General features: G+C 40.0%; 1 protein-coding gene across 13 annotated transcripts in view; it reads left to right on the forward strand.

Moving 5' to 3' along the window:
- tns1b (tensin 1b) overlaps positions 1 to 19,303 on the forward strand; it is a 174,565-nt gene that overhangs the window by 64,187 nt on the left and 91,075 nt on the right. For 11 of the 13 annotated variants that reach the window (XM_067603009.1, XM_067603013.1, XM_067603005.1 and 8 more), the window contains exon 3: positions 4,278 to 4,315. In XM_067603009.1, coding sequence (XP_067459110.1) covers positions 4,278 to 4,315 — 38 coding nt within the window. Of the gene's footprint in view, positions 1 to 4,277; positions 4,316 to 17,940; positions 18,644 to 18,804; positions 18,827 to 19,303 lie in introns of those variants that run through there. The other 2 variants (XM_067603014.1, XM_067603016.1) reach the window with 2 other exon arrangements.

Here is a 19,303-nt window from a genome sequence, read left to right on the forward strand (position 1 = left end):
GACAATTTTTGATAATTGATTATTGGTTTTAAGTTATTTCTCAAGTAGAAAAGCCAAATATTTACTGGTTCCAGTTTCTCAAAGTTTATTCTTGACATGGAAACAGAGGCTGACACAACAGTCTCACCACACTGTCCGATGAATCTTCGATTGTATCACATGATCTTCCTCAGCAGCAGGAGTTTACACAGTTTATCATGGAATTGTAGATATACAAATTTTCATTTTTCTGATCACAAAGGACCTCTCATCCATGTTGGCTTAAAAGTTGATATTAAAAGTTTCTCCTCCCTGCTGAGGCAGATATGATATGATTTGAGTGAAAGCTCTGACGCAGCTACTAAATGGACCTTGTGGTGAGACGGTTTTTGTCAACTGCTTGTATTCGAGGTCAGGAAATAACTTTCAATCTCAACTTTTAAGCCAACATGGATGAGAAGTTCTTAAAAGTGCTCAGAAAAATGTAAATATGGATATCTACAATACCATGATAAACTACATCTGCTGAGGAAGATCATGTGTTTTGACTGAAAGTTTCAGAACAGCTACTAAATGGACCCGTCTGATAAGATAGTTTTGCCTAACTAAGATTTGTGTGTGTGTGATTTTTTAAATACTTAGAATTATATAGAAAAATATAACAAAAAATGGACAGAATGTTTGATAATGAAAATAATAATTGAAAGGTTAGATGCTCCTCTGTGGGATAATAAAGAGTCGATCAAATAATAAACGCTAACCTCATCCAGTGTATGTTGTTCCAGACTGAGCGTAACTTCGTCTCAAGTCTCGGTGTCCTGTGATAAACGATGTGGGTCATGTTGTAGAAGAACTCCGTTCACTTTGACCCTGGGAACTCGAGTCTTTTTGGAACTGTGTATCCCGGTAGGATTTCATGCTGCCACCCACATTTGAAGGCCTCTAATTAAGAAGTCAAACTGACTTTAAAATTTTACCCCCCAAGTGCAAATATAGTCCCAGCGAGTGCCTAAATAGAAACTAAATGCACCATGATATAATTACACATTTGACTCCTAAAAGGAAGCTTCTCACTTTCTCCAGTTTCAGCATGTGTACACTCTGTATAGTCTGTGAAGTAGAGTTTCTCATCTAATTTAAATGTTAATTCCTAACTTTGTTGTATGCCTGGTGTAAGACATAACAGTATTAATTAACGAGGTTTAACGAGTGAATGACTGAAAAAATACGACATGTCGGTCAGGTAAAACATGGCTGACTTCTCATGAATTAATGCTGGTGTCCTTGTGAAAAGAGAAAACTCTCTCCTGGGGAGGATTTAAGGCCTTGTAGCTGTTAGGTGGACCCCCCCCTAGCTGCTATGAACACTTAACCTCTGACCCTCAACCAGACTGATGGGTATTTAAGGTTTTTTATGGTGCTGCAAAGGAACAAATTAGAAAGATTAATTAGCAATATTAAAGTGGGAATATGTTAAAGAAGAAGATGATGATTTAGTAACCCAATAAAGTCGTCAGACTGGTTGCTCTGAGGTCAAAGAGCCTTGCAAGGATCTGATCTCATTTGCTGTTTTCGGTCTATGATGATGTTAACATTTTAAACATCTTGAACAGTTTTTAACATTGTTGGTTGTGGCGATCGCTGCTGGTGCACCTCAAAGCTAGTTTGTTTCTGAGTTCTGGTCCTGGTTGTGCACAAAAAGATGCTGAATTCCCTGATGAAAAAATAGGGAACAAAAGTGAAATGTCATACTTTAAAGGTGCAGTGTGTAGAATTTAGTGGCATCTAACAGAACGGACTTGGCAGAAATGAAATATAATATTAATAAATATGTTTTAATTAGTGTATAATTCCATAAAAATAAGAATGGTTGTGGTTTTGTTACCTTAGAGTCCTTTATATCTACATAGAGAGATGGTGTACCGCCATGTTTCTACAGTAGCCCAGGACGGACAAACCAAACACTGGATCTAGAGAGGGCCTGTCATGTTTAACGCGAGGGAGTTTCACGGCCACTGTAGGTTCTCCTACATGCTTGGAAGGTGAGGGGGAGGAGTATTCAGTGTGTTTCAATCTGCAACCTCGAAGCTAGATGCCACTAAATCCTTCACACACTGGTTCTTTAAGAATGTGGAGGTAAACGATAGAGCACATATGGTTTCATAAACAAAAGGTTTAAGGATTTAGAAATGGTTGAGGAATATACTGTGAGATTAAGGGACATAAATCAGAGAGAGTTAAGCGTTTAAGGAGCTGTACATCTGAGGCAAGAGAGATTATATATAAGCACTATAGGGTTAAAAAAAAAACATAGGAATGATGACGTAACACGGTATAACATAGACATGATCGCACTCCCACACAATTTGAGGATGGGCTGCTTTCCAACTTCATATCAATGACTTAACCGCTAATCACAATAGATATTACACCCGCTTTGAAGCATGTGGCTTGAGACAGGAAGAATAACTCATTACATAAGGTGTAGCGTGTTCCAGTAAAAGCATACAGTCTTCTCCTTTATTTGGAAAGCCTACGCCTCGGCACGCTGAGCTGTGTTTTGACTCTCTGTCCTTCGTGGGGATCTGACAATTTATGAGCCGCTGGTCCAGGTGCTCCCCTCTTGACCCTTATTTGTAGACCCTGTGGGAGTCCAGAGAGAGGGCTCGAGGGTGGAAGGGAAACTGCAAAAACTTTGTTGAAATTCAGTAGAAGAGCAATGTCTTTTATCTTGTTTGGTTGCTTGCTAGATTTTTATGAATTTGTCTCAGCTTTGTCACCCACATAACATTGTTTAAATTGCTTTAAATACACAATTTCAGCTTGTTTGAAGGGGCCATAATCAATGTTTTTTGATATTAACAATGGATCACATAGCTACTTGTATGTGAAAGAGGTTAGTCATAGGCCCCTTTTACACCTGGTATTAACGCAATCTGTATCTGGATATATTATGGACGGAGCTTGCGGACTTATCAGCAAACATATCGCAACCCAAAGTCAAGGAAACTGCTGCCACAAAACGAAGTCATTCACTATTTTGTGAGGGAAGACTTCTAGTTACTGCTACTATATCTCGTTTTCTGTTATTTCAGAATTCAAATTCCATTTTTTTGGTCTACTACGACATATATATATCTGCTCTGTAAGTCACCTGTGTTCTACTTTGAGAAAAAAAGGGAGAAATTTACATTTTAAATTCTTTGGTTACATAATGTTGCCTCTTAGTTTTACACTATTTGGATTAAACAATGTTCTGTTATCTATCTACATAGCTGGAGTCCTTATTTCAATACAGCATATCAAATCTTGCATAAAGCGATAACACATGTCAGCCTATCACAAACGGCGCAGACGGTCACACTGAGCCTGATTGCATCCGGCTACACGACACAAGAGCCACAGACTCTGTACAGCAACCCGCGTTAGCTTTCCTGCTGAAGTCTCCTTCTTATCTAACGTACAAACATGTACTGCACCTCTGATTGTTGAGCGAGTGAGCAAACAAACATTCACCAGGGGAAAAGTACATCTAACATCAGTTAGCAGGCTAGATAGCTAATTAGCTGCTGATCTGCAGCACATTAATCAGCATGTATACATACCTGCAAATGTCACTTTGGATCTGTTAGATGCTGGTTTGGTTTGGTTAGTGACACACTGTCTGTCCATGACTTGTAGCTACAGCAGCTTGTGTATTTTGTCTCCGTTCCATATCGAGTAACACCAACAGTCAGAAGTCAGAGGATGACTGGAGATATACAAAATATATTGGATTATTCACTGCACTAAATGTTTTGTCTGGACAACAATGTGCTGTGTTATAATTGAAAGGGACGTAGCCTATAGGTTTCTTTATCATGTGCAGTTAAGTTATGTCTATATTGTCTTGATAATCATCTCTCTGGAACCTCTGTAAAGCTCTGTTATGGTGTGGTGAACATAGTTTTACGTTGTAAATTGTAAATCATTCATGAGAGAAGTGTAATGGAAAGACGAATACGTGTTGTAATCGATTTTACTGTTATATGTTGGCTGACACGAAGATACTCTAATCCCTGTAATCCCAAAGATAATTAAACTAGACTACACAGATGCCAGACCTGCTAAGATGATATTTAACTTTGACCTCAGAACAAATATTCTGTGGAATTCGAAGGAACCTCTTTCCTTTTCATACCGCCTGGATAACCACTTAAAGTCGTGATTCATACCTGACCGCAGTGTTTCAACATTTGGGTTGATTTTTATGACATGAAGAAGTTAATTTCATATTCTCTTTTTTCTGTTTTCTCTAGTGTGCCGAATAGCCTGCCACAAGAAATGCGAAGTAAAGGTAAGAATCAAAACACCAACTAAAAACGAAAAAATGTCATGTTTGAAAGGTGTCAGCACTTTTATGATGTTGCTTTCCACATGGATAAGTACAGGAGAGACGCACCTAAACCGTCTGAACTTGCACTTTAAAATGCATGCAAGCTTATAGGGAGGAAATATTATTTTTAGGTGGAGTCAGCTACTCTTCATGGTGTGTGTGTGTATATATGGTACATGCAGATGCTGGGGTAGGTGGAGTTTATGTTCTGCAAAAAATCTTAAGAATGTCTAAACAAGTGCTCTATGTACCAGAATGTGTTTAGATTGGATGAACTCTTGTGTCTTGAAGATCGCCCCTCGTCTAAAAATAAAAGACCTCTGGATGGAGCCGTCGCTTGATTCATGTTGTTTTGGAAAGGCACCGAGCACGTCGAAGAAAACGGGAGGGAGAACAGTGTGAAGCTGAAGCTCCCGCGGGGTTGTTAAAGAGGGAAAGTTGTGTGTTTAAAGGTACAACTGTGGGTTTAACTGGATGTTTCTCAGCACACATGCACACACTCACACACACATATGTACACCTATGTATATAACACACCCTTCATCTGGTATCCATTATTAAAATAGGTGCTAGTTGCCAGCTTTGCCCACTCCCCTCTTTTACTCACAGGAAATGCCAGGGGTGCAGGGCAGACAGGCCACACTAAATACAAGGTGGGGGCTTTGGTCATGCAGAGCATTTTAAAGCAAAATGGCTGAAATGATATGCCCAATCCACTTTTCTTTACCACCTTTCTCATTTGTCCCATCATAGCGATATTGTAACTTTTTGCACTGAAAAGGCCAATAACAGGTTGTTCACTCAAATAACAAACAAGCATATTTCCTCACTTATGGTACCTCTTGTCTGGTTGTGCAAATTATTTTTCTTTTCTTTTCTTTTTTTTTTTTAAGGCATTCAAGGTTTTGCCACTAGGTTGTAAAAGTGATGGAAGTAGGATGATGAAGTAGTTGTGCTTGTCAGATTGTTGGTTTTGGAAAGTTGGAAGAATTGTCAGACGCAGAGCACTTCTAATGTCGGAAAGGAGTGGGAGGAGGTAGTTTCAGATGCCAACTAAAGATAGAGGTTCATAGATGATTTCAGTCGGATCTTTTGCCACATCAGCCGTTTTGGTTACTTCCATCTGAATATGTTTCACCGATGTGTAGTGTGTACCGATACATACAGGCACAAGCAGACGTGTGGAAATCTCTCGATTCTAAGATGCATCGCAATGCAGTTGTGGGCGATTCTACATCAATGCATTGACAGAACATAATTGGGAGTTTGTAAATATAATTAGGCCTACTTGAAAAAAAACTACGCCAAACCTGCCATTAATTTCTTATTAACAGATTTTATTGTGATTAAAATAACAGCCTACACAAAGTTATAGCCTACTAACGTTGATTGTTGATCTTCCGGCCTTGGCTGGACAATAAAGTTGTAAAGTTACAGTTACCTTTCAGAGGCAACGTTGCTCTCTTGCATTGAATTGTGGGCGAAAGAGGGAGGGAGGCAGCAAGTTATAAAAACATGCACCCAGTATTTTGAAAGCAGATATCTGGGCACATTTCGAATTTTATGAACTTACTGGGAAGCATGAATTGGACAAGACACTGTCAACTACTGAGGTGGGTCACACAGATACTGGTATTGAAAAGATGCAGCTTTTTATATCATAGACTGTTATAGTCTGATTTTTGAAAGCACTTCCTAAATAAAAAAGGGAGTCCAGATTTATCTGACTGCTTGTATCAATTGATGAAACAGTAGCTGTATGCAGTAATATAGAAAACTGAGGATGCGATACCGTGAGATGCATCAAGATGCATCGAGAATCGCTTTGCATTTGAATCATTGACAGGTGAATCATAGGTAATTGAAGATTCACACCTCTAGGTACAAGGGAACAAGATGTGAAGTTAGGCAGTAAAGGGGGTAAGTGTTTTTAACAAACAGGTACCTATTCTAATATTGTATTACATGTATGTTTCAGTACCTACTTACTCGTCCATCATTGGTACAAAAATTATACTGTAAATTGGTTGTACAATGGGGGCCTTAATCAAAGAGCTGCCATTTTTCCTCTGTTTTCACAAAAACCTACTCAACTAGTTATGTTTCTGTATCGAAGAACAAAGTGTGATGAATGAAATTGTACACAACATACTTGTTGATAACATTTCAATTTCAGGAAGCCAGGGGTCACATTTGTGGGAGGAGACGTTAAACCTCTAGAGCTCAGTGCCCAGAACATACTTCCAGTGTCTATATATACAAAACTGAAACCTTCCATCTCTAAAAATCACAGCAGCATTTCCTTTTCTAAACATTTCAACTGAAAATGTCATAGCTTTGGCAGGAAGCAATTTGCTAACTAGCCTGAGATGAAAAACAAGGGAGTGACCATGACAGGGTCAGTTGTGATCTCTATCAGCACTCAGTCAGGCCTAAAAGACTGTTGGGTTCATTTTTATGAATTATTTCTTTAAAAAAAAGAGATTAAGCTCTTTTCTATGTACTGTCAGTCATATATTGTATGATTTTACATGTTAGGAATCTAAACTCATGATAATAACTCTTATTCGGGACAGCAGTTATCCCAAGTGCACTCTACAGTTATAAATCTCTGTCTCAAGATAAGGGAACATAATATGTGGCTCATATTTAACCTTGCAACTGCAAACAAATGGTCAGACTTGTGTACAGGATGTGTGCGTGAACATGTGCATGTCCTCCACTGTTATGTGTGTTTGCTCGTAACTGGCTGTGAAAAATGCTTTAAATCTTGTCAGTAAAATTTCTCTACCAGGTGATGACAAGAAAGAGCCACAAAGAGTGTATTACATCACCCTGGATGTAGAGACAAGAGTGAATTCAGAGTAAATGTATTTTAATTCTTGTTAGTTTGCAGTGAATACAGTATATTATAGAGTACCTGCCCATAACTATTTCCCTGACTCTTCCACTTGTCCTCTTCCTTTGCTAAAACTTAACGCCCTTATTAAAAAATGGAGAGGCAGGATGTCTGGGGCTTTCCCAATATACCACTGTGAAAACATTAAGGAAAGGTAAAACCTCATACTGCTTAAGAGTTCTTGGTCTGCTCACGCTAATTTCAGCCTCAGACATACAATAAACCACAGTAGCAGCCATGATAGACGCTCCCACCCTGCACCTACCACTCAAGAATGCAACATAGATTTGATAGAAGTTCCCTGTCATGTATTTGTCTATTAACAGTGCAGTCACAGCTATAGAAGAATGATTTAATTTTGCATTTTATCCCTTCCTCAGTGGCCCGTACAGTCTGTTCTTTCATAAATTGATAGCACCCTCTTCCTGTTTTGCGCAGTAAAACATATTTTCTCCGTGCTTGAAAGCATTTCTGTAATGGCTCAGTAAAATAAGGTTTGAACCCAAAAGCATGACTCAGAAGTACTGTAAGACAAAAAAGGTAAAAAGCTCAGCTTTACTCAAGATAAAAAACAGGCAAAGTTTAAGACCAGACAGGCAGAGGCAAAAAGACAAACTAGTCTAACAGGAGAGCAGGAAAGAGAACTGAAACAACTCAAACAGGCAGGTTAAGAGGTCAAAACAGGCAAAACTACAGCTGAGAAAATAGCAATCTGGATGAATGAAGGAATGAATGAGTGAATGGAAGTAAACCAGTATATGTGCTACTGGGCTGATGGTGGGTGGAGAAGGTCAGGTGACAGGGAATGGCGGGAACACAGAGGTAACCTCAGGGCAGGTGAGATCTGAAACGACAGCAGAGTTAGTTTATGGCAGAGGGACAAAAGCAGACAAACAAAAATGTGAGACTAGAAACTGACTGACATGGTGACAAAGCCAAACGATTTCCCTTTTCTGCCTGACATATGATATAAACATACTGCTTTTTATAGCCGTGACACAAACATCTTTGACTTGAAGGATAAGGCTTGTGTTATTCTGTATTTTTCTTACTGTCAGATCCCATAAAAGACCCATGAAAGTCCAACATGTTACATCTCTCAATACTTTACGGCTGCCCTGCACCCTGTCCGTTGCACTCTACATCAAGCCCGTTCATTCCTACTGAAGAGGAAAATCTTTAAAAACAGATCACAAATAATAGTTTCATTTTTTGTTAAAAAGCCAAGTAATTTCCTTAAACAGCTGGATGCTGCAGTTTTTAGCAAAGGCTGCTCAAACAGAAGGAAATGGTGCATTTTTTGGGAACTATTTTAGGCTTCGGCATTGTCTAGTGAGTGTTTATGTTACCAAGAAGATGTATATTCAGTTCAGTTCAGATCTTTATTGTTCCACAAGAGGCAAGGCAGCATAAAAACACAAAACCATGAAAGCGTAAACACAATAAAAATACACCAAGACAATAAAAGACTATACATGCAATTCCGATTATATGGATGTATCTTAAAAGAAAGACATACACATAAATAGAAATAAGAAAACAGAAATAAGAAAAATAAAATGCTAAGCTTAGAATTAAAAGCACTTATTGTGAATGGGGAAAAACAAAAACTTGAAACTTTTGCACCAAATTTTTGGACACCTGTATCTCTGACCAGAGGGCGGGATGTCAAATATAAGGGATTCTCTCACAATAAAGTACACAGTAATGCTCATAGTAATGAAGGATCTTACCACCCAGTCCGACAGTGTGATGGTATCTATCAGCAGCCTCTTAAATTTGTTATTTTTTTTAATGTTTCATACAATTTCACATATTATACACCTGTACTTTTGATCATGCTTGCTCTCCTGATCATTTTTTGTAAATGTACTGGGTAATGTGGTCTCAATAAACTTCAGTTCTCCTACTCTACTGTGGTATACTGTGGGCTCGTAACACGTAAGGTCAGGAATAAGCTGAGGTGCTGAGGGGAGGCCGTTGGATTTCACTGATCCTCTGCTGCCTCTTAAGTGTGTTTTGAGAAGGAAACTACCATGTTCCACCGTTAATGAGGAAGGAGGTCTGTGAAAGCAACGTGGAAGAACATGTATTCACTATTTTTTCAGTCCCCCTTCAAACATGATTAAGCAGTTGTTTTCCTTTTTTTTTTCTCCCTGTTCCTGAAATTCACAGAATGCATGTTTTGAAAGTCTGGAGAAAAATCATGTGTTTTTTTGTGGTAGCTGGCTTCCACCGTGTGTTTTTGTTATTTCAGATTTGTTATTTGTGACCCCCATAGTTCCTTTCACTGAGTACAACATGTTTCAGTTAGAAATATGTTGCTTGCAGCTTACTAATGGATATGTCCCCATGTTGCTCAAAAGCTGCAAATATCTTGTGTTGTATTGCTAAACGTAGTAGCAGCCTTACTAACACTTTTCTTTGAATCTTTTCATGCAAATGAGAAGTTATTGAAACATTTTTGGAAGACAAGAATGAAATGAAAAGAGGAATCAGGAATTTAAAAAATGCATATCTGTGTATATACCTGTGCATTTGTGATCAATTACATAAATGTACTCCCCTCCAAGAAGTTTCTGGTTAAAACTACATACCAGTGGGTTTAAACAAGCAGTCATTCTTGCACTGTTTGCATGACAGTGGCTGCCGGTTCCTGATGTTTTTTAAAATTTCTGAGCGATCATCTGGAGATATAAAGTACTTGGTGCGGCTGAGAATAAGACAGACCGTATATTTCGTATTATTTATTGCCTCCACGTCTTTGACACATCCAAACACCTGTATGCACACATGTGAGGTGTGTTTTTGACAGAGTGAGTGCATTGGGTTTGCAGCTGGCTGTCCCCTCACCTGGTGGAAACCGCTTTGATTTATCACTGTGGGAGATTACAGTAACTGTCTGGTGACCACTAGTAGCTTCATGTACAAAGTCATGTAGTCTGTCTTTAGAAAAACATCCTTCAACTGCAAGAACAGGGTTACATCCCATGTGACTGCAAGCGTACAGTCAGTTGACTCTCTTGAGAAAAACAAAAAAAAACCAAAACAAAATTCCTCCGACGGTGGTATTTTGTCGTTGACCCTGAACCTTGACCTCCCTGTTGGGTTGCATCAAATGATTACTATTATTTTTGGGGATGGCAGTTGATTGGTCAGTGGGTGGGTCAGTCCACCACTTTCACGGATTGCTATAAAATTTTGGACAGACATTCATGGTTCCCAGATGATGAATCCTAATGACTGAACCTTTTCTCTTGCATCAGCATTGGGTTGATGTTTATGGTTTAATAGGCATTCATGTTCTCTTCAGGATTAATTGCAATAACTTTGGTGATCCATCACTTTCCATATAAGTCTATCAACAGGTTAAGATTTAAATTTGGCCAATACTTTGGTTTATGACCAATATGGCTGCAACTAATGATTATTTTCAGTATCGATTAGTCTGTCGATTATGTTGATCAACTTAAAATCACATTCCTTACTATGTGTTTAGTGCTAATTAGCAGATTTTAGCATGTTAACATGCTAAACTAAGATGTGAACATGGTAAACATTATATCAGCATGTCAGCATGGTCATTGTGACCATGTTAGAATGCTAACATTAGCATTTAGCTCAAAACATCACATCGCAAGTACAGCTGGAGCCTCTAGCATGGCTGTAGACTGTTAGTCTTGTTGTTTAATAAGTGACTTAAACAATCAATTGATTATCTAGATTGTTTTTGATATTTTTTCACTCAATCAACAAATGGATTACTCAACTTATCATTTCAGCGCTAATACCAATACTTCAAGCTTTGTGTATGTGACTGTATTTATACAGGAATTGGACAGAAATGACCCAGGAAGTCTTCTTCTGTCCTCAAACTTCATCTTGTCTCATAAATCCTTTTCCTTCAGCAGCAGCAGCAGCAGCAGCAGCTGTCATGATCATTTGGCATGATTAACCTCATCCTCTGTTCCGGCAATTTCCTTTAGATACCACACATTGCTCTTGGGCTGATTCATCACACAGGCATTAATTGGAAGCTGTGTCACTGCTGCACAACAGCAGCAAAGCTTTTTCACAGTAGACTTTATAGTACTGTAGCTTTGGCACTTGTGAGACCGGACACAAGAGATTTCTAGTTCTTTGCTAACAGCGGAAGAACTAACTATCAGGTGGTTTTGACTTTCATTCCTGTTGATTATTCATACATCTTTGCTCAGGCTAGACTTAAACTCTTAACTTACTTCTAGTCTATTTATGTTATATGGTATTTCTTGCTTTCTTAGAAAGTGCTGCCATTTAAATTGTGTGCAAAATACAATCCCAGTTAATGAACAGTATGTCAGTAATCAAACCTCTTTAAGGATGCTGAAAATTCACTACAAAGTCACACATTTGTCTCCACAGACTGATACTGCTTTCATGCAAATGCTAGCTTGAAGGCTTTGTCACTGTTAATGTGACCTTTTTACATACAGGTTTTAGCCACTCTGGGACTGAGCAAACTTCATAGAGAGTGAGATAAACTAGCCATTAATCGAGAGGTGCAACAGATTGTTCTTTTACTGTCAAGTACCGGAGGCATTACATAACCTCGAGTTAAGTTTAGTTTAAAAGATGTCGGCGTGGTTTTGAATCCCAGTAACAACATTAACAACTTCCTTCCTTTTCCACGTGGTGGCGGCCCTGCAGAGAATGAGAAATGGGAGTTACAGTAGGAGGGGGAGCAGTACAGTTTGGGGGGAAAATCCTGTTAAGGAAACATGCAAGAAGCCATGTGAAAGTCATATCACTTGGACTGACTGAGGGCGGGGTAGTAGTGGTTAGTAGGTAGTAGTTGTAGTAGGAAATAGATGGGCTGGGATAGTAATCAGAATATTCCCTTGGGTACTTGCCATGGCATCTGTATGTGCTGTGTTTTCAAGTGAGCAACTCCTTGTCTGATCAAATACAGAGTCAGCCGGCAGCTCTGAAGCTAATTGAATTAGCAGTCACAGGACAGAACACATGCTTGCCTCTCTGCCTTCCTCAGTATGACAGTAAGTGATTGCAGTAACACAACAACAACACAAACATGAGATGAATCATATGGTCTCTAATTTGAGAGCTCTGAATGAGTCAGATATTATTTGAGTTATGTTACCTGTTTAGTGTTTATGTTTTTAGTTTCATTTCAATCAGTTTCATACCCTGAGAATTGGAATGCTTCATTGAGTCTAAATATTTGGAGTCAAATATGTCATATGTAGACATATATTGCTTTAATTTAAATGAAAGCATTGGCTTTGTCTAGACAACCAACCCAAAGAGCTGTTCCAGTCCTGGGGGAAAACTAAGAAAACTTGAAAGCTGCATTCATTAATTTTATTTTGGCCACTTGGGGGCAGTGCAACAGCTGTAAACAGGACAATGGCATATTATCACCTTATAAAGTTGTTATGACTAACATGTTAGCAAACAGTTGTCTATTTACACATCCAGCAGACACAAAACAAAGATAGTATTCGTTTGGAGTCATGTTTCTGCCCACCTGGGGTCGACAAGAGCGGCGAGAGTGAACTAAAACTGTAAAGTTGCCGGATGTAAAAGTGAAACAATGAGCTGAAAGATGCTAAAAAAGGGCAACTGCAGAGTTGGGCGATAATTTTCTGTGGGTTTGTTGACAGCAACACCTTTCATGTGAAACATATAGAGGGGTGACAAATTGAAAAAAAAAACTGAATAAATAAGTGGAGTAACATAAGGAATGCAGATGCTTGCACACAGGTGCACTGCATTGTACAATTAGGCAATTAACATCCAATCATGCTCTGTGACATGTATAAAAATGCTGAGCAGGTCCAGTTGATTTTGATTTTGTATCAAGATGGCAAGAGGAAAAGACCCAAGTGACTTTGTAACAGGGTTCATTGTTTGGGCATGGATGGCAGGAGCATGAGTCACAAATACTGGCCAGTGTTTCAATAGGAACACTGACTAAAGGGACAGCTGCGTTTAAATCCATGGGAAAGACAACAGTAAATAGGCTCGGAAATTGTGGTTGACAGCGCACATTTAATGACCGTAATGCTCGTGCATTAGTGCAATATGTAAGGAAAAACAGAGGAGCAACTCGTCCTCAGGTGACTGAGAATGTCAATGCAGGACGTGATCACACTGCGTCAGCAAGAACAGTCGGTCGACAATTACATAGAGAGGGATATTATAGTAGGGTTGCACTGCATAAACCCCTCATTACAAAGATGAATGCACATTTAAGAGTTCAGTGGTGCAAAAACCATAGGCACTGGTCTACAGAGATGTGGAAAAAAGTGATATGGTCAGAAGAGTCATCCTCCACCATATTCTCAAAAAATGGGCGAGTGCATGTGTGGCGTACACCAAGAGAACGGTACGGGCCTGAATGCTTGACCCCTACAGTCAGGGGATCTCTGTTATGCTGTGGGGGGGCATTTTGCTGGCATGGTTTTGGTCCACTTGTCCCCTTAGAGGGAAGGGTCACTGCAAAGAGTCATCACCTTTATCCTATGATGAAATATTTCTATCCTGATGGGAGTGGTCTCTTCCAGGATGACAATGCCCCCATCCATAGGGCACGTTGAATCATATGCTATGGCCTTCGCAGTCACAAGATCTCAACCCAATTGAACACCTATGGGAGATTTTGGATTGACGTGTTAGACAGCGCTCTCAGCCATCATCATCAAAACACCAAATGAGGGAATATCTTTTGGAAGAACGGTGTTCATCCCTCCAGAAGACTTCCAGAGGCTTGTAGAATCAATGCTGAGGTGTATTGAAGCTGTTCTGGCGGCCGAGGTGGCCCAACACCTTACTAAGACACTTTATGTTGGTTTTTCCTTTAATTTGTCACCCATTTCATCCATTGTTAGCATAAGTATATTGATTAGTGCAGCTTCAACTTTGACTTTATAAACAAAGATCCTCTTGTTATTATCTGGTCGAGCTCAAATAGAATGATTGGATATATTTGAACGATTTCGTGCTGCAAAAACAAAAACAGAGGTTCCCTGATTTGTGAGCTTCATGAAAACCAAAAACAATCATCTGTCATTTCTGTCTCTCTGTCCCAGTGCATGAGTAAATGGCTTACACAAGGAGCTGTGGCTTATAGCCATGTATTTAGTAACATGTGCATAGATACAGTAGAGAAAACAAACAGGAACACCCAGCTTTTAACATGATGGAGTAATCAGGAGTTGCTGGAAAGAATGTCAGCAATCGGCCAAGTGCATGTAAAAGACGATGATGGCAGAAACAAGTGAGGGGTAGGATCAAGTAGAACATACCATCTAATAAATAATATGAGATTTGAATTAATTGTCCAACAAAACATGTTTTTAAACCTTTATTCATCCCAAAGAGCTTTTGCTGAGCATGCATCCTCTTTTTCTGGCATCACTGAGTGTTCCTGACTGCTGGAACAGCTGTGTAAAATGCCTTTGCTGTTGGACACCTCCTCATTACAAGCGGAAGGAGTTCAAGCTCCCCACCCATATAACTCCAGTTAGTACTTTGATTCAGAGTGACAACTTTTCCGTCCTGTGTTTGCTTCACTGTGTCTAAGCTGCTGCTGCTTAATCATGACCATCCAGGAAAAAAATCTATGTTAAATCTGGTCTGTACGCTGAGTGGGCGTTGGTGAAACGTTCCACTGGACTCTGGGGGACAGTGATCTGCTCGGCTAGGCTGTTACTTGGGAAAGCCTGAGTCAGACTTGTGAAAGCTCCTCTCTCTCTATGTTCCTCCCTTTCTTTCTGTCTTATTGTCTCTTCATCTTTCATTTTAACTGTTCCCATCCCTGTCTCGTTTTCTCGCTGTCGTCATCGTGAAATCATAACAAAACAATTGATCTTTGTGTGTTTGCTTCTTCCTTAAACAGCCACTGTGTTTTTCCAGTTACAAAAGTCAAATTGAACATGGATGACAGCGCCGAGAGAGGTGTGCTGTCGTCAGCAGGAAGGATTCATGATGATATTAAAGAGAGGCCTGTCAACAGTCCAGTGATTTAACTTACTAGGAATGACATCTCTCCTCAAGTTATTGCATACATGGCTCTGCTAGAACAAAATGAGCAAAAAAAAAAAAAAAATTGCAGCATGGCGTCGTTTAGCTAATCTGATGTCAAAAGGATTATAGACAGCAGTCACGGGATCAGGAAGGTAATAAAAGCTAAGACACAGGAAAAAGACCAGACTGAGAACATATTAGTTTCAAAAACAGACAGATAACTTTCCCATGCTTTACAATCCCTAACATATAGATGCATAATTGCACTGCGGTGATTGTGGAAGCACAAAGCTCTAACTCATTCCAACATGGACAAACACAGACACCAAGAAGCAAGGGGAATTCCTAATTCCCACAGTTCAACCTGGTCCCTCCATAAAAAGGTGTGTATCTCACATAAACAAGCATGTTGTTTTGTTACCATAAACCATATGTCGCCTCTCTGGCAGCCCTTCCTTCCTGACTTCCTGGCCCTTGTCATTAATAGTGAATTAAATAACGTTTACTGAGATGACATCTGGTGAACATGACTTCAGCAAAAGGTGTTACCTTTAGAGCTACGTTCCATGTAATTACTTTCGAGCCGAGATCAAAGACGGCGGCCATTCTTTCCATGTTGAGGCATAATAGTTGCTACAAATTTTTGTGACACGTATTTCAGTAATGTCCCTTTATCTGCTACTGGATAATAGCTTGTGAGGAAACGAGTTGAAATGCCACAACGCTTACTATACATCTGTGAGAACTATCATACTTTAAAACTACCTTGCTATCATCGTAATTTCAGGTGTGGTTTGTTTGTTCCAGGAATTCCTGCCTTGTTATATTCTGACATGTTTGTTAGGTCAGATTGTCTATTGTCAGTATTGTCACTTTCAGGAAAAGTTGAGCAAACTTCAGTCTTAAGACATGTTGTTCACAAAAGTTGGTGATGCCACTGTTGCATCTAGGCTAACATGTCATCAATGTGAGTGTTAATTGACAATCCTACTGTAAGCACGGCCTCTTTCCCTGAGTGCAGCAACTAAACAAGAACATAGAAGATCTCTGTAGTTTCTGTTCTTATGTCTCAGCTTACAAAACTACAAACACAGTCGGTCAAAATGGTCAAAAGATGTTTCTGTGGAAAGATTTTTAACCACAACACTCAGTACTCTGATCACGGTGACGGTGTTGTTTTTATTCCATCTCCAAAGCTAAACAGCTACATGGTACACATGTTGCTATATTGTTGACTAAACAATCCAACATACAGTAACTGGGGGTAAGGTGGGGTTTTGGGGGTTATATACAAATCCATAGAGCAGAATACACTCCATGTCATAACACAGGACACAGTCAATTTATTCATATAATCACAAATCACAAATGTTCGTTAGGGGGCTTTACAATTTGTGCAGCAATACAGCATCCTCTATCCTTACACCTTTGATTCAGATAACTCCCCCAAAAACCCCATTTAACAGGGAGAAAATGGAAGAAATCTCAAGAAGAGCAACAGAGGAGAGATCCCTCTTCCAGGGTGGACAGATGTGGAATAGATGTTTTGCGTACCGAATAGACCAGATAGCAAGAAATTACAGAAAGACAGCATGGAAAAACAGGATCACAAAATTATAGCTGGATTGATAATATGGTTATGGTTGTCACAATGTGCAGACACTGAAAAAAGATGCTGGCTTGAGTGATTATGAGTTTTAAAGACATTTATGCGAAGAGAACGACATCTCACGTGTGTCGTTTGAGCTGACTTTCGCTCGATTTCTTGAGATGTTATTGATCTCTGACTTTTCTCACCCTCGAAAGCTGCAGTGACTGTTTTAAGTCAGCTGATGGCAGAGTGTTTTAGTTCAAGTTATAAGCCTCGTCAGGCGAATGAAGAAGCTGCTTATGTAAACCCCACAAAAAGCCTGTCATCAATGGTTATTATTGAATATGTATATATATATTTATATTCAGGTATGGAGTGGGAGAAGTTCAGCAATGTAAGAATGTGGAGCGTGTTTACAAATGACAGTTTTTACAAATGTGATCAATACACATTTGAAATAAAAAGGTGGTTGCATGCATTGTTGAATTAAAGGGGCCGGTAATTGATCAGTAAAGTCAATCATTTTCAACTGACCTCTTGCACAGTGCAATACTCTACTGTACAATGTTGTTGCATGGTTGCAGTTTTTAATCTTTAGTTCATGTTCATATCTGATTATATCAACATTAAGACAGAGTTTTATTGTTGGAGTCAACATGATTAAGTGGCACCGGGAGTTGAAAGACATAGTGTGCTGTGTTAGTGACTGATAAGTATGTATCTCCTCACTGCTGCTGACACTGTTTGACTTTGGAGTTGTTATCAAGTCAATGCATTCATTCATGGTACTTTCTCTCTCGTTGCAGCTGTAGACTGAGTGTGTGAGTGAGTGAGTGAGTGTGTGTGTGTGTGTGAAAGAGGGAAAGTCAAAGAGAGAAAGAGAGAGAGGGAACGAGACAGAAAAGGCGAGTGTAAGGGGGGGGTGGGTGGGTGGAGGGGGGGGGCGACTCATATTTAACCTGTAACTTGAGAAGCTGATAACAAGGACAGAATGAAGAATGAGCTTGTGAGGAAGGAGAAGGAGTGTGTGTTTGTGTGTGTGTGTACGTGTGAAAAAAGTGAGAAAGAATAGGGCTGTGCTTTTGTTTCCTGTGCTCAAGTCCCATTCGCCCTGATCTCCCTGGGAAATTCTGTTCAATATTTTTTTTTTCTCTTTTTTTTTCATTACTCATGTGGCTCCCTGTTTGGGAGGAGGGTGAAAATGGACTGAACAAGAGGGAGGAGAAAACCCAGGCAGCAAAAGAGAGGGAAATAGCTATAGCCAGTAGCCAGACTTTGCCTGCTTATTCAGCGCTGAGTGCTGCACTGCGCCGTTTCCAGTTGTGGGATGTTAAGATTTTCCTTTGGCTGCACTTCTCCCCACTCTCGCGCTCTCACATTAAGACTCTTTAGACATTTTTATGCTCATTTTCAAGGAGGAGGAGGAGGAGTGAGAGAGGGAGAGACTAGCCAGACCTATTAGCCTGGAGCCTGAAACACAGACACCAACTCTCTCTCTCTCTCTCGCTCTCTCTCTCTCTCTCTCTCTCTCTGACACATTCATACACACAGTCGTACACTCCTCCGGCTCCGCGCTGCACCAAGGTAACAGTGAGAGTGGATTTAGCTTTAGCCATCTGGACGGAGCGCAGGGAAAACCTCTGCAACAGGGGGGGGGGGAGAGAGAGAGGAAAAGGACAATGCAGCACTAAAACACCAGCCGCACCAAAAAGGAAACCAAAAAAGTGAAAGAGAGGCACACACAGACAGGATGGCCACCGCAGTGTTTCAGGTAAGGAGTATGGTTTGCCAGAGAGAGAGAGGGGGGGAAAAGAGCTGCTGTCTGGTCTGGTATTCGAGCTCCTGGCTGTCCCAAGTGTTGGCTGTGCTGTGCTCTGTTTCACAGCAAGCTACTCCGCATTGTGGATTTGCTTGATTGGATGGGAGACAGAGAAAGCTTTAAGCGCTCTCACATGTATGTATGTGTTTTTTAAAGGGATGTATTTGACCTGCCATAGGTGATGTACCGGTGTGAGTTGGCAGGCTTTACATATGCATTCATGTAGTAGATGTACAATGTGTATGTGCATGTGTATCGATATGTGTGTGTGAAGGAGTGATTACAGTCGTGTTAGTGTCTGCATGTTTGCACAGTACATCGGGCTGCCTCTACTGTATGTTCACTGGATGACAGGAATGTGAAAAAGTGAGCATGCTAGGAAGAGATGGATCATATTTTTTGTTTGTTGTATTAGTGTAGTCTTGTATGTGTTTATTTAATGTAAGGCACTGCTTGTTTCTGTAGGGCTCGTGTCTGTGTGTGGTCTCCTTGGCTTACCATATTTTGTGGTTGGTGGCCCATGGTCATAGCTGGAATGACAGTGGTGGTGTATGTCTCCTCTTGTTTTCAGTTTTTCTCTCTTCTCTTCTCTTCTCTTCTCTTCTCTTCTCT

This window comes from Thunnus thynnus, chromosome 11 (assembly GCF_963924715.1).
Source record: "Thunnus thynnus chromosome 11, fThuThy2.1, whole genome shotgun sequence".
Classification (NCBI taxonomy): domain Eukaryota; kingdom Metazoa; phylum Chordata; class Actinopteri; order Scombriformes; family Scombridae; genus Thunnus; species Thunnus thynnus.